Source organism: Rhamphochromis longiceps, linkage group LG18, assembly GCF_057381845.1.
Source record: "Rhamphochromis longiceps isolate RC_006_pf linkage group LG18, R_longiceps_female_GT1.1, whole genome shotgun sequence".
Classification (NCBI taxonomy): Eukaryota; Metazoa; Chordata; class Actinopteri; order Cichliformes; family Cichlidae; genus Rhamphochromis; species Rhamphochromis longiceps.
The window spans coordinates 29,846,967-29,862,205 of record NC_140574.1 but is presented as its reverse complement, the minus strand read 5'-3'; the positions used below and the strand labels follow the sequence as shown (position 1 = coordinate 29,862,205).

The window sequence follows — 15,239 nt, the reverse complement described above, 5'->3', positions numbered from 1 at the left end:
GTAACGATATTCACTTTCATATTAATAAAATCAATATAACATCACTTTAAATGAGCATATTCAGAGCAGAGGGCTGTGGGAACAAAGGGGTACTTCAGTTGATCTGCAAGATACTGCACAGGTTTGTAAGACTGAAAAGGCTAGGAGTGAGTGCTATAGAAGGATTTGTTTTTTGCACTCTCATCATTAAGCAGGTAATTTATCACTTCACACAAATTACAAGTGTTCTGTATATATGGTGGAGTTCAGGCAGTTCATATTGCTAAGCCTTGGTTCATATTCCTTCCTCCGATCTATTTTTAACCTAAGATTTTGTTACAGGCGCACAATGATGAGGCAGCATCTTTTTTGCTGCTAGCCCTAAATGGAGCCAGTGTCCTGAGAATCCATCTCCCAGTCTGTCCAGAATACCTGCGAGTCATCTGATGGTTTATTACACCATCCCTCAGTGTGACTGACAGCTGTAATGAGGCGCTCGTTTTCTAGTGGCGTCTTAAAAAACTGACGAGACACTCGGACTGGATGTCAAAGAAATCTTTATTTATTCTCAGTGGTAAAGACGAGAGTGCTCAGTTGACGATGACAAACAAGTGAGGAAGTGTCAGTGACGCCCCCACGCTTGATGAGATATCAGAACAACGTTTCCAGAACGTTCTTTTCTGGGTCACCTGTGTGGCCAGCCCCCACAGAATTCAGTCGAAACACACATAATAATAATAATAACATTAATAATAATGATTATAAGAATCATCATCATTCATCATAATAATGATGCCGGTGGGTAAAAAAGGGAAGAGAAGGAATACATCAAACAGCCACAGGTAGATTAGGTTTTCTTGTTTTGTCCCCCTGCGCTTCGAGAGTATCTCAGTGTTCTGTGACTCAGCTTCGATTGAAGAAGAGTTCAGTCTGGTTATCCCTGCCAACGGCTTAGTCCTTACAGCCGTCTTGACCTTTTCTCCTTTGCTTCACATCCTCCAGTAAAGGGTTCTTTGTGCTGATCACTCGTGGTGCGTTCAGCAAAGTTATGGCTTGGGTGCTGACGTTTTAAACCGTGTATAAAAGTCTCAAATGAACATGTGCCACAGGCAGTATCATCAAACACTACTTTAAATCAATATGGGGACAGAACAGTGGATGCAGTGTGGAAAGTGGCCAAAGATGCGTGGAGATGGAGCACTTTTATAAATAGTCTTGCCTTTGAGATGGTGTTGCTAGAGACACTAGCTAGATTGTGCATTAGCTATTGGCCACTGAGGTACAGAATCGTGTAACTGTAAAACCTACAGGATCATGTCTTAAATCGTCTACTCTGCATGCTATAAAACAGGGTCTATAACAGGTATACATTAGATTGCTATCAGTCTCTACGTTATCAGTGCGTGCTACTTGGGTGTGTGTTTATTTGTGACCCCAGTCTGTTTCTCATTTCGTGACATTAAGCGTCAAATCGCCAGTTTGATCCAACTCTCATGCTAATCTTCCCTCGCCGGCTCTCATCAGGTAGCGAGTGCTCACTGACTCACCCAAGCCAGAGCAACAAATGGAGCTCACCTCCTTATCGTTGATTTTTTGTTCTCCCGAAATGAGTTTCGGGCTATCTGTTCATTGTTTTCTCCCACTTTCTCCTCCCCTGACCTTCCTCTTCGGCGGCTAAATTTCTCTCCTTACACCTCTCTAATTTTCCCATTCCCGTGAGCCTGCTCCAGTCCTTTTCATGTTGTCCCTCCAACTCGATCTCCTTTTACTCCTCAGTCTTTTAGCCCCCCACCCACCTCCATGTCTTTCAATTTGGTGTATGTCTGTGTTCATGTTGAGTGTGTCTATTTGCCTGCATTTATGTGTGTGGGTGTGTGTCACAGTGCACTGAGGTCATGACAGGAGCGGGACTTCTGCCGAAGGATTTTGCTGCCCCTGTGGCGGCTCATCTCCCTGTAGCGGCCTCGATCCCGGTCCCTGTCTCGGCCGTACGATCGGGGCACGAGACCAGCCAGGAAGCGCTTGGCCCGGCTCGTCAGGCTCTCCCTGCGGCCAGCACCGGGGTCACCGTCCGTCCATCCGGGGCCCACGCAGTCTCCCCTCGCGGTCCGCACTGCCGCCTCCAGCAGCTCACTGGTGCCGTGTTCTAAGGAAGCAGAGAGCTCCAAGTAGAGGCAGTCAAACATCATGGCGCTGGACTGGGCCTCTGGTTGGAAACAGAGACATTTGGGAAGCATTTTATAACTAAGGATCTACATAATGTCAGCTGTAGATGGCATTTAGAGGCAGCAGTTTGAAATTTACGGACACTGGATTGTGAAAACAGCCCAGCTGCCGTGTGATGTGTATCACCACGAGGTAGTACTTGAGAGCTCACTCACTGCAGTTTTGAAATCTCTATTAGCTTTCTAAGTGTTTGGAAGTCCTTTCACAGAAAATCGTGACCGGCTGTGTGAGATGGGAGGATTGGACTCTCCCCCGTGTAATGTGCTTCTGAAACTGTGCCTGAAAGCTACGGCAGTAACAGAGAAATAAAAGAGGAAGGGGAATTGTGGTGGGTTTTAGACTGCGCTATTTTATGCGTTTAAAAACAACATTATATTTCTCATTCATGAACATTGAGACTAGAAATCAAATTATTTCCTGTCACGTGTCCTGATGTGGCTTACCAGGGTGGCCCACAGAGTTCAAAAGCACTGCAACTTAAGAAAACACAAAGAAGAAATGTTTCAAAAGCATAGAAAACACTATGGAAATAGAAAAAAACAAAGTTGAAGCTTCTTTGAGGCAACAATAATGTGACAAAATGGCTACTAGAAAGCATGGCTCTGCAGTGTTATAAGAATAATGCATTTAAAACACACATTACCTGCATATTTTCCCCCCTCACACAGACACATCGTTGGCTTCTTTTAAACGTGTCTCAGTGATATCATTCGCATGTTTCCCTTTCTGTCACTTCCAAAAGCTGTTCTGTTGTTACTCACGCCCCAAAAACACTTCCACTGTATTTTGTGAGTTTTTGCCATTCTACTACTTGCTGATTTTTCTAAAGTTGCAGTGCGTTTGAACTCTCAGGGCCACCATAGTTTACTTCTGCGTGAGCAGCCTCCAACCACCTATGGAGGTTGTGTGTTACTGTTAAAAGACTCGGAAGAAAAGTAAGCCAACCTGGGGTTAGGGTTATGTTGCTTTTCCCAAATTCTACAAAAATACTATGAAGTATGAAGTCATCATATACGAACAGATGCAACTTCATGACAATGGATGAAACACTGTGATGCAGCTGAAATAAATTAGTACAATAAGAAACTTGCAGTACAAACACCTCTCTATCATTTACAAATGTTGTTTTTTATCAAGAAATGCGCATTTCTTATTTGTAATTTTATCTGCCTCTTACAGCACCACAAAACTAAGGAATCTTAATTCTACCACAAGGCCCTGATTATTGTGCATTTGTAAAATCAGCATTCACAGGTGAGTCCACAAGGACACAGTGAGACAGTTGAGCCAAGATGGGGTTAAATGTGGCCTGGGCTGTATAAGCTCAAATCTCTTGGCAGCAGGGAAATGCTTTCTATCTCAGTGTGACTCTCGTGAATAAGGACAGGTGACTAAGCATGTTGTTGACAAGGCTCAGGATATCAGCTAAAAGCGCCCGTCTGTCCCTGGCCAAACAAGCCACAGTGATAAGGAAAGCTGACAGATACAGATCATTCTACAACAAATGGCTTTCTTTGTTAACTCAAATGGCACAACCACTGCTCTCCCTCAACTGTGCTTTAGCTTTTACTCCTGCTCTGCACAGAGCTAAAATCTGAGAGCTCACAAGCAGCCACGCGCTGGAAAGGTCTTTTAAGTGTATTATTGGCACTCACAATAACTGTTTTTAGAAATACACCGCAGGAACTTAAAATGACGGCAGCGGGAAGAGGTCACAGCTGTAGAACAATTATGTTTGGGTTTTGTGAGGACATTTTAGAGTATTAGTTTAGAAAAAATGATGTCAAGAGCACAATAATACTCAGATGAAGTGCTGATAAAAACTGTCTACTCACAATGGATGGAAAACAGCACAAAAAGTAAAGCAAATTCAGATAAGCTGAACCTTTCAATTATGTAATTTTATATTAAATGTGCCAGAGTGACTGAGGCTCTCCTGAGTAGTTCTGATTCTTCTATTAAATGCACGTTACAATGAACTCTAATTGGAATATTTCTGAACAATAAAAGATTTATAGCTTTTTTTTTAGACCAATAATTGCATAATTACATAAATGTGCATTCCATTTTTTTCACTTATCCTTAGCTTATGTTTAATGCACGATGTGTGTTCCATCTTTAGGTAATATCCCCAGGTATTTCTTAAATCTCAGACTCTATTACAATGGCTCTGTTTGGTTCACAGTTCAAAATAGTTCTCTTTTGTTTTATTGTAAACTGCTTCTCTCCTCTTCGCCTGTAACGTGCTGGTTTAACGAGGTGCAGACAAAGACAGGCCATATCTAAAGGTCACCTCTTTACGTTCTGACTGGGTTCCACTCACAAACTGATGCTCTGAGTAGTACACTGTATTGCCAAAAGTATTCACTCAGCCATCCAAATAATTGAATTCAGGTGTTTCGATCACTTCTATGGCCACAGGTATATAAAATCAGAAACATTTGGGAAAGAATGGGTTGTTCTCAGGAGTTCTGTGAATTCCAGCATAGTACCATGACAGGATGTGACCTGTGTAACAAGTCCAGTCATGAAATTTCCTCACTATTCCATAGCCAGCTGTTAGTGGTGTAACGCAGTGAAAGAGATTGGGAACAACAGCAGCTCAGCCACAAAGTCATAGGCCACGTAAAATTGCAGAGCAGATGCTACAGACCTGCAAACTTCATGCTGCTTTCACATTAGCTCAACAACAGTGCATAGAGAGCTTGATAGAATGGGTTTCAGTGGCCACATCCAAGCCTTACATCACCAAGCACCACTGCGTGTAAAGCATGCGGCCACTGGACCAGTGGAGGCGTGTTCTCTCGAGTGACGAATTACGCTTCTCTGTCTGCATGGCCCATGAATGAGTCTGGGTTTGGCGGTTGCCAGAAGAACAGTACTTGTCTGACTGATTGTGCCGAGTGTAAAGCTTGAAGCACAGGGAGATTATGGCAAGGGGTTGTTTTTCTGGAGTTGTGCTCAGCCTCTTAGTTTCAGTGAAAGGAACTCTTAGTGTGACATTTCATGCTCCCAACTTTGTAAGTGGCTCCTTTCTGTTCCAACATGAGTGCAAATCAGTTCATAAATAAAGCAAGGGTCATAAAAACATGAGCAGGTTTGGTATGAAGAACTTGACTGGCCTGCAGGTTGAGTCTTGACCTCAACCTCATAGAACACCTTTAGGATGAATTAGAGCGGAGTCTGCAAACCAGGCCTTCTCGTCCAACATCCATGTCTGACTTTAGAAATGTGCTTCTGGAAGAATGGCCAAAAATGTCCATAAACATGACATCATACATCATAGGGTGACATCATATTAAACCCTATGCATTAAGCATAGCATCTCCCTCAAGCTGATATGCATGTGAAAGCAGACAAGCAAATATGTTTGGCATTATAGTGTAGGTTTATGGGACCTTTTCCTAAAATAGCTGTGTACTTGAGATGACTAGATATGCTCTCTTTTTTACTTAAAAATATGCTAATGTCATTATTTGAAACTTTGGCAATGATTAAAATGAGCCACCATTCTAGCAGTACAGTGGGGGAGCTAATTATTTTATCCCCTGCTGAATTTTTACATTTGCTCTCATACAAAGAAATGAGCAGTGTCTAATTTTTATGGTAATTTTATTTTAAAGGGGGAGGGAGACAGAATATCAACCAAAAATCCAGAAAAAAACTTACATAAAAGGTATAAACTGAGTTTCATATCATTTAGTAAAATAAATATTTGGGTCTTCATCATACTAGAAGATCGATCCACGACCCGTCATCAGTGTTCCAGCTGAGGGAACATTTTATGGACACTGCCCTGTCCCTTGGCCCCTCAATGCGGTGAAGTCATCCTGTACCGTTAGCAGGAAAAACACACCCAAAGCATAATGTTTCCACCTCCATGCTTGACTGTGGGGGTACTTGTGCTGTAGGGCAGGGGGTGGTGTTCTTTAAGTCCTCCTCAGCATTTCTCTTCCTCCAAACATAGCAGGCTGCATCAGTGCCAAAGGGCTTGATTTTACTTTCATCTGCAACGTAGCACTTTATCTGAATCACTTACATGTTCACTAGAAAACTTAAGACAGTCCTGTACATGTGCTTTCTTGAACAGGAGGACCTTGCAGGCGCTGCAAAATTACAATCCAATAATGGTGTAGTGTGTTGCCAGTGGTGTTTTTTGTGACTGTGGTCCCATCTGCCTTCAGATCATCAACAAGTTCCTCCTGTGTATTTTCTGGCTGATCAACTACCTTTCTTATGACCATCCTGACCCCACGTCAGGGGCGGAGCGTGGAGGTGGCTTACTGGGCTTAAGCCCGGGTTGTTTTGTCAGAAGTCCAGGGTCTTTTGGAGTGTAATTTTTTCATAGTTAGATGCCTGGCTGACAACTGTATAAAACAAAAAGTACACACAATATTCGAAGCACATAGTGCACACTGTGGGAATTTACGACTGTGCGTGAATTCCCCCGATATTGGTATGATCCAAGCTCAGGCACTAAGCGACTGAGCGAGGGGGCGGGGCAGCTGCTGCCTGTGAGTGCGCTGTTGGAGAAACGGAGCCAGCCATACTAAGGAGAGCTTAAGTTTGACCAGGTACCAAAGCAAATCATTCGTACCGTACAAATAATGTAAATATGACGGTGAATCACGAAAGACTGATATCAAACTGATCACTTGACCAATATTACGTTACTCGCTCTTCAAGTGAATCAACAAATGGCAAAATGAAAAGCCGAACAAATGCTTTTTTTTTTTTATAGAGTCTTATCTTACGTGTGTTTATTTCATATTTTCAGTTCTTACCCTCCCCGACTAAATCGGTTTCAGTTATGTACTGAAATATAAGAATGGACATTAGAGGCTTCTTTCAAAGAAAAAACTCAGGTAAATGTCATTTTATATATTATGCTTTGTATGTTGTTCAGTATATTTCTATGCAAAACAAGAGGGATTTCAGTACACAGCAGGATATTCACATTTGTAACCAGATATTTACATACACTTTAGGGAGAAAACATAAAACATTTTTACTGTACAACATCAATTTAGAGTAAACTTTTGTTTTAGATAAATATTGAAATATCTTTTGAATTAGTTAAATGTCAGAATAAAGAGAGACAGAGCTGTCTATTTTTATCACTTTGATCAAATTTAGGAGTACATATACACTAAGTTTGTTAATTAATAAGAAACTCCAGACGATTCCATTCTGAGCTGAAGAAGCTTCTGATAGGTTCGTAGAGTCCATGTGAGTAAATTGGTGGCACAGCTGTGGATGCATATAAGGCAAAACACAGAGCCTGTTTCTTTGACATGGGAAAATCAAGAGATGTCAACCAAAACACCAGGAAAAGAACTATGGAGCTCCATAAGTGTGGCTCAGTTTGAATACAATTTGGTGCCATTTACAATTAAGAAATACAGATAGGTTCTCTCTTTACTCTTAAAGTTAACAAATATGTTTTTTATATTTATCAATCTAAAAAAATAAACATTTAGTCTGATTTGATGTTACAATTAAAAAAGTGTTTGTGTTTTGAGCTGAAGAGTACATAAATATCTGGTTTCAACTGTATATTTGATGATTGTCAGCACAAAGAGGGAGAGAGAGGAACAGAGAGGGAGATGGAGAACGAGGACAGAACAGAGATGAACAAGAGCAGGTGAGACACACATGTCAGTCAAATGGTTGTTTACCAAAAGTATCACCGTATCATAGGTACTCATGTATCTCGTACCTAGTGTTTCTTTTTAGGTTTGCTATTTTTCAAATTCTATATTTAGCCTTGTTATGCAGGCTTGTTTGCACAACAAGGCTAAATAATTATATAAACTTTTCTCAATCTAAATAGTGGACTTTGGTAGAATTAAAAAAACAAGTGTAGTGCAGGTCTATGATGATTTTTAGTGCTACTATCATCTAGTTCTGATTGTGGTTCTGTCTTGGTTAAGTCCTCAGTAGTCCTGATTTTGAACTGTTGTAGTCCTGTTTTAATTCCGGATCAGTTTTGGGTTTGGTTGAATTGGGGTTTAGTCCTCATGTTGTGATATAGCCCCGATTTTGTTCTGCCTTGGTGCTTAATTAAAAAACTAGTTTAAGGTGTCCTGCACATGTGATATATATTTTTCCCTATATGAAGTCATTCTTTTTTGAACAAAACTCAAAACAGAGCCTATTAATCTTTCAGTCATTTCTAACCCCTCCTCCCCCCCCAAAAAAAGCAAAGAAGGTGAAGCAAAGAAGTAGGTGACAAAAGATTTAATAAAGTTTCCAAGACGAAGAACAAAAACCAGACTGTAAAATAACAGAATTCTTCTATGTGGTCACATATGATCATCTCATGGTGACTTAAAGTTTTCTTCCAAAAGTTTCAGGGCTTTCAGTTGGATGATGAGTTTGGTCTGATTTCTTTGATATGGACTTGTACCTGAAAATGAGTTCAAAACACTGATCCTATAATGCTTACATTATATTATGATATTATATTTTAAATTAAGGCCATTCCAATGCAACTTGTCAGTCTGGTTTTGGTGTGGCTGCCTTTGCAGAGCATGAACATATGCACACCAGTGTTACACGGGTATTGCACTAGGGAAAAACAGCTCCAGATTTGATCTGGGTCTAATAATCCAAGCACACAGCAGCTGTTGAACGTCTGCAGTGTCACCTAATAGTGGGTGAGGTAAGAGAGAGAGGAAATACAGCAAATCCCAGACCAGATTACCAGGACTTTTACTAATACCTACAACAGCTGATTGAATAACATGTTAAAAGGGAGCTTGCAAAATTGAATTGAAGGGGGAGAGGGCTGAGAGGGGTACAACATGAGAGGATGAAGCAAAAGGAGAAGAGAGAATTGAAAGATGAGGTAAGAGCATTAAACGAGATAACAGAAGCAAAGGAGCAGATCGAAAGCAGGAGGAGATCAGACAAAAGTAAAAGTGAAGAGGTGACAGGAAAATAAGCAACAAAACAAAGGAAACGAGTGGAGGAGAAAAGCAGAAGAAGAGAAAAGGAAAGGAAATGAGGGAATTAAGAGGAGATGAGTAGAAAAGCAAGAAAGATGATGAGAATAAATGAAGACAGAAGGTAAGAAGGAGAGAGGTGGGAGGAAGAATATGGAGAGGAGCTGAGACAACGAGATGAGACAAGGACAAGAAAGATATCAAGAGCAGAGGAGGTAGGAGGGAACGAATAGGAAATAAAATGATGAAAGGAGAACAGAAAGGAGATGAAAGAGGGGAAAAAAGAAGGGAGAGCAAAGAGGAAAGCAACCAAGATGAGAAAACATGGTGAGGAGATGAGACAAGGGATGGGGCTCTCTACCTATATCCTGACCATTAGAAAAGACTGATGAAGAAAGACAACAGTGATGAAAAGGAGGAAATGTGACTTATAAAGCAAGAAGGCGATCCCGACAGGGAACGACATGCGAGACGGCAGATGATGTGAACATGCAGGAGAAGGGGAAGGAGACAGACTGAGACAGGAGGGGAAAGACAGAAAGAACGCCGACTAAGCAAACGGAGCCAGAGTGCATATTAATCAAAGGCCTGAGGAGCAAGGCCACACCAACACCATATTGAGCAAATGATAAATATGTTCCCAGAGTGACAGTGTGTGTATCACTGGGTGGTGAGGATAGAGAGGCAGGGAGAGATGTAGCAAGAGGGGGTAGGTGAGACATAGCAGCATAAAAGTGTCACTGTACATGCCATAAATAGACTTTATGACTTTAGCTCTCTCAGAAAGGCCTCAGGTACTTTTAGAAGGATGTTGGCTAGGCAAGCAGGTCGGAGAGCTGCCTCTGTCAAGTTCACATGTCAGAAAAAAAACAAAAAAATGTACACGTGGCCTGTCCAGAGACAACATGAGAACATTGTTGTCATGCGCCCCGGGAACATGGATGCAGCATTTGCATATCGCTGACCACAATCCCCCCTTTTTTTTGTTGTTGTTGTTTTTCTATGACAAAAGAATCTGCTGAGTATAGGCATCTCTCATTATTCATTCCTACCCTCTCTACCGCCTCTTTCTACTCACATCATCAAGTGTACGCTGAAGCCGAGAGCCAACACGAGTTGACAGCAACGAGCATGCGCCAGCGTGCACATTTTGCACTTGCTGCCTTGATTTAAGTTGCACAGCAAAAAAAGCAAAACCCCCCCAAAACAAACAAGAATTTCCCCTAAACCGTGTTTCCACTAATTTTGATTGACTATACAAAGCTTGAGGAAAACAAGAAATGCACAGCCTACTGTGTCTTGAAACTTAAACCATGCCAAAAACAATATCCTTTATAGAAATTTATGATAATCCTAAATCCATAAATTAATCTAATGTATAACTATGTACAGTACTGTGCAAACGTTTTAGGCAGGTGAGAAAAATGCTTTAAACAAAGAATGCTTTCAGAAAAATTAATGATTGTTTATTGACCCCAAATGTTTTCTGCAGCAGGACAACGACCCCAAACATACAGCCACTAGGTCATTAAGAAATATCTTCAGCGTAAAGAAGTACTGGAAGTACTGGAAGTACTGGAAGTGATGGTATGGCCCCGAACATCATCGAGTGTGTCTGGGATTATATGAAGAGACAGAAGGATGTGAGGAAGCCTACATCTACAGAAGATCTGTGGTTAGTTCTCCCAGATGTTTGGAAGAACCTGCAAGCTAAGTTCCTTCAAACACTGTGTGCAAGTGTACCTAGAAGAAGTCAGTGTGGTCACACCAAATATTGATTTGATTTAGATTCCTCTTTTGTTCATTCACTGCATTTTATTGATGTATACAGAGACATCTATAACCAAGGATAAGTGTAGTTATTTCAAATATATCACAATGCAAATACACCAAATGCATGTTTCTGACCAAATTTCATTAAAAGCACACAGTAGTTGACATATTATTGTCTGACATTACTGCAGATAAAAATCTAACATTGATTTATCAAATTCAGTTTTCCAACTAACAATCCTCAAAGCTTTGTTATTATTGCCTGCCCAAACCCTTTCTTTATGGTTTTTTTAATATTAAAGCAGCAAATATCATATTTTGGCCACTAGGGGTCAGAAATGCTCCAAAACAAACCCATCAATAAAACCTTATAGCAACAGGTAGGTACATTCTTGTTGCTTCTCACACCAAAGCACAAACACAACACAGTGCTGATATAGTGCCGATCGTTAGGTTCTTTATGTGAGCAAGTACAGTCCAATATGTGTACACAATACTCAGCCTATTAATCTTGATTAATAATACTTATATCATTGTGCAATATGGCACATATATATGCTCTAGACTAGTAACTCAACAGCTTTGTCTTTACTTTTACCTGACCCTGACACATAAACAAACTCCAAGATCATCACTTTTTGCAGCAACTACTTCTCAACATAAAATGGGCACTCTGTCTTTTTCCAGCTGTAAACCATGACCATGACATGACCATGTATTTTGCTCAACTCTGTGATGTTGACTGTTAACCTTTTGGCTATAATAGATAGGTTAGTGTATGAATTCTTGAGTTTTAGGCATCGAAGAAATAAGTAACCATACATTTAGTGTGGATACTACAACAAACTGTAATCTCAAGAGAATTTGTGCCGAACTTGAAGATTCCCTCATGAAGATGAGAGAGTTGGATTGCTCTAAGTCTTTAATTGTACATTGCCATATTTAATCAAAAATATTCCTTTCATCTTATTTTACCAGTGTCAACATCCCTTAAACAAACCTAGTAAACATGCCTGTGTGCAGATGTTGGTGAACTGTGAGCCTGCATAAGCACAAGCAGACCCACACTCATCATGCATGGGCCCCAAGTGGATGTGGCCATAGTGCTTCTGTTTGCTGGGTATTTGTTAAACTTCCGAACTCAGGAAAAAAAGCATGAAACTTTTCTGACAAAAACATATTCAAGTTTTGAAAGAGTCTGTCCATCTATAGATCATGAAGTTATTTATCTAGCACATCAGCATATCATTTGCATCTCATTTAAAACATGTTCATGGCCCTACTTTACTTTTTCTTTTGTCCCCAACAGGTCCTTAAAATAATATCAGGGTCCACATATTTACTTTGACTCTGTTGTTATGTGATATGAGTACACGTTATCTAGCCTAGCTTTATTATAAGTGGTTTGAAAAGGTTTTATTTATTCACTGGGTTCCACTTAAATGATCTATGTACATTTACAGTAATAAAACCAATCCAAAGAGTTAAAAGTAAATGCATGGTAGAGCTGCAGAGATGAGTTGGCTTTTTTAGGACAGTTTGGTAGGACGAGCAATCATTCCACATTACAGTAAGTCACTGGATGTTCACATCAAAATTGCTTTAGCATTAAAAGCTGAGTCGAGTAAGGGCTAACATGCACTCTGTCCAGACTTTGATTCAGACTCACAATTTAAGCTTTCATTTTATCTGCTAGTGAAGCTGATCTCCGATCAATGACAGTTCGTCCAGATTACAAATGAGACAATTTAGCTTTTACGCCTGTCACAGCCAGCAGCAGCGGCTTGTGGGGGTCTTTTAAAAACTTTTGTGACTGAATAGTCAAAAAAGAGCAGAATTCAATAACACTGGCAGGCCGTTAGTAATTTTTAAATGAATGCTACCTAATAACAAAAATTTTAGAGATGCACACTCACAATATTGATGTGTGGCAAAACTGGCACATGGATGTAGCACAAACAGTATAACCTCTGCTGAAATATGCCCAATCTGATTGTGTAAGAACTCAGAGTGGTTCTTTTGAAGGGCAAAATAAGCCGCACTCTTCCCCAGCGCACGCGCCGCTCCACTATGCATTTCACACATCACCCCAAATTGAGGCTCTCTTTCATACGCACAGCATTCTCGTACATTTGCCATTCCCTGCGTCACTCCTCTCCTTCCCGTTCCTCTTATCAAAGCCCTCTCTTTGAAACCGCCTCGCTGACATCAAGCAGCGAGAAGATAGAGCGAGATGAGGGAGTCTGCTGGTTAGCACGTTTAATATGTGGATGTAAATGCAGCCAGTTGTGAATATATGATGAGGACAAACATACGTAAAGATTGTAAGAGCAGCTGTGCACTGTAAAAGGGAGATTATCCAATCAGAGATATGCCTTCTGGAAAACAAACAAAAAACAAAACATCAAGCAGCGCCGAGGGACACGGAGTTAAATATATAAATGAATATAAATTGAAACTGCAGAGATGACAGTGAAGGCTTAAGATCACAGCCATATATGACACAATTACAAATTTAGATCAAGGTCAAACTGGGCTGTCACTCTTTCTCTCTCTTTTTTTTCAGCTACCACCACTCTTCACCCAGCTCCTGTTTGAAACATTAATGAAATCCGGGTAATGGGTTTGCCTGGCAGAGCTTCATAAAAATTCACCCATAAAAGTCCAGCCAAATTATAACCTGCCCGTGGTCTGATCTGTGTTCAGTGGATTGTCACCAAATGAATTCAGTGTAGAATTGCTTGTTTCTCCCTCACTGAATTTATTTAACTTCAGTGCCGAACGCCAAAAATATGCAAAAGCGTGCGAAGCTCGCTGCCCAGCAGGGTTGTTTAGCAAAGAAAAGTTAACTCTAAGATCTGTGGGATTTATGCTGCTTTTTTAACTCAATAAATAACATGAAATTATGGTTTCTTGACTTGATTTGGCTACCTGTGTATATAGAGGTGAGTAATCAACCACCAAGGAAATCTTGTGTTTGGTCAACTTTTCTTATTTGATTTTTATACTATACAGTCATTCTGTTCATCACTCTCAAAAAGCCTAATCACGCCCACTTTGATTGAGTTCGGTAGAATAATACAACATTTTTGTTTTTTAAAAAGCCAACTGGGGTAAACAGCTTTCATAGTTACTCCATATTAACATCTCATCAGTTTGTAGCAACAGATCTCCTCATGGGAACTTTGTCTACCACAGAGCATTAATCCCTGGATATTGTAAACAGTGAAGAAATTGATTTTGCTGATCAAAGATAGATCCCCAAAGACGGCTTCTAATTGAGATGATGTCAGCCTTGAGGAAGATTTATGGTAAAACAGCGTGCAGAGAGAGACAGATGAGCCAAGGCAGAGAAGAGGGTAAACAGAAGGGACTGATGAGTAATTGTACAAAGCACACACTATTCTCTGGGGAAAATGTGTGCCTATTAACTAAACATTTTCATTTTGGGCTTTTAGGCATTCTTATCTATTATAACCAGCACCGAAAGCATCGGTACTGACCAGATCCTATTGTGTGTTTAGGATGTTACATTTGGGGAGGAATAAAGGAAAGTGGACAAAGAGAGTGCATTACAATTTTTCATTTGTTTCTTTTCTTGCGTCATTCACCCAGAAACATCATTTCCAATAAGCCCGTACATGATAAACATTACAAATGAGGCAGAGTCCATGGGAAAGTTAGGCAGCTGCGTCACGCTCAGATATGTCAACTGCAGAGATTAAAGGTTTAAAAACTGGAAAACAGCAATGACAAAGAAGGCTTCTGTGATTTTTGCAGCGCTGATGTTAGGACTTTGTACATTTTCAAAGGAATTGCATATTTGTCTGCGCTCACCACTGACGCTTTAAACTTTAATCAGATTTAGTCTCGCAATAAAAACAGTAAACCTCTGGAACACACTTCTTTTGTGAGAGAAGCTACTGCAGGAAAATGTCTGATTAATTTGTTTGTCGTGCATTTTTAAATCATCATTCCCCTGCGAATGCAATGTTAGGTTCTCCGTTTGTATCCAAGATGGGATTTAGTTAGATTAATCACTAAATACAAAATGAATAAAAAGTGCAGCACAAAAATACGGAGGTCCACAGATGCCAAAATGAATAAAATAAATTATTAAATAATTAATTGAATGTGTCATTAATGATTAAAAATGGGAATTAATTAATTAATTAGATATATAAATAATTAATTACATGGGCTTTCAAATAATTTAAAACATTTAATAAATTATTTAATTGTGTATTCATTTAATTCATGTTGGCACTTGTGGCCCTCCATACACCTGGATTTTGCTAATATAATAAATGAGTC

At 40.1% G+C, this 15,239-nt stretch overlaps 1 protein-coding gene across 2 annotated transcripts in view; it reads right to left on the bottom strand.

Annotated features, from left to right (window-relative positions):
- Window positions 1-519: 519 nt before the first annotated feature.
- rem2 (RAS (RAD and GEM)-like GTP binding 2) overlaps window positions 520-15,239 on the bottom strand; it is a 35,100-nt gene continuing 20,380 nt past the window's right edge. Inside the window, exon 5 of one of the 2 annotated variants that reach the window (XM_085390174.1) lies at window positions 520-2,185. In XM_085390174.1, the coding sequence (XP_085246300.1) occupies window positions 1,857-2,185 (329 nt within the window). In that variant the 3' untranslated portion in view covers window positions 520-1,856. The remainder of the gene's footprint in view (window positions 2,186-15,239) is intronic. The other variant, XM_085390175.1, reaches the window with a different exon arrangement.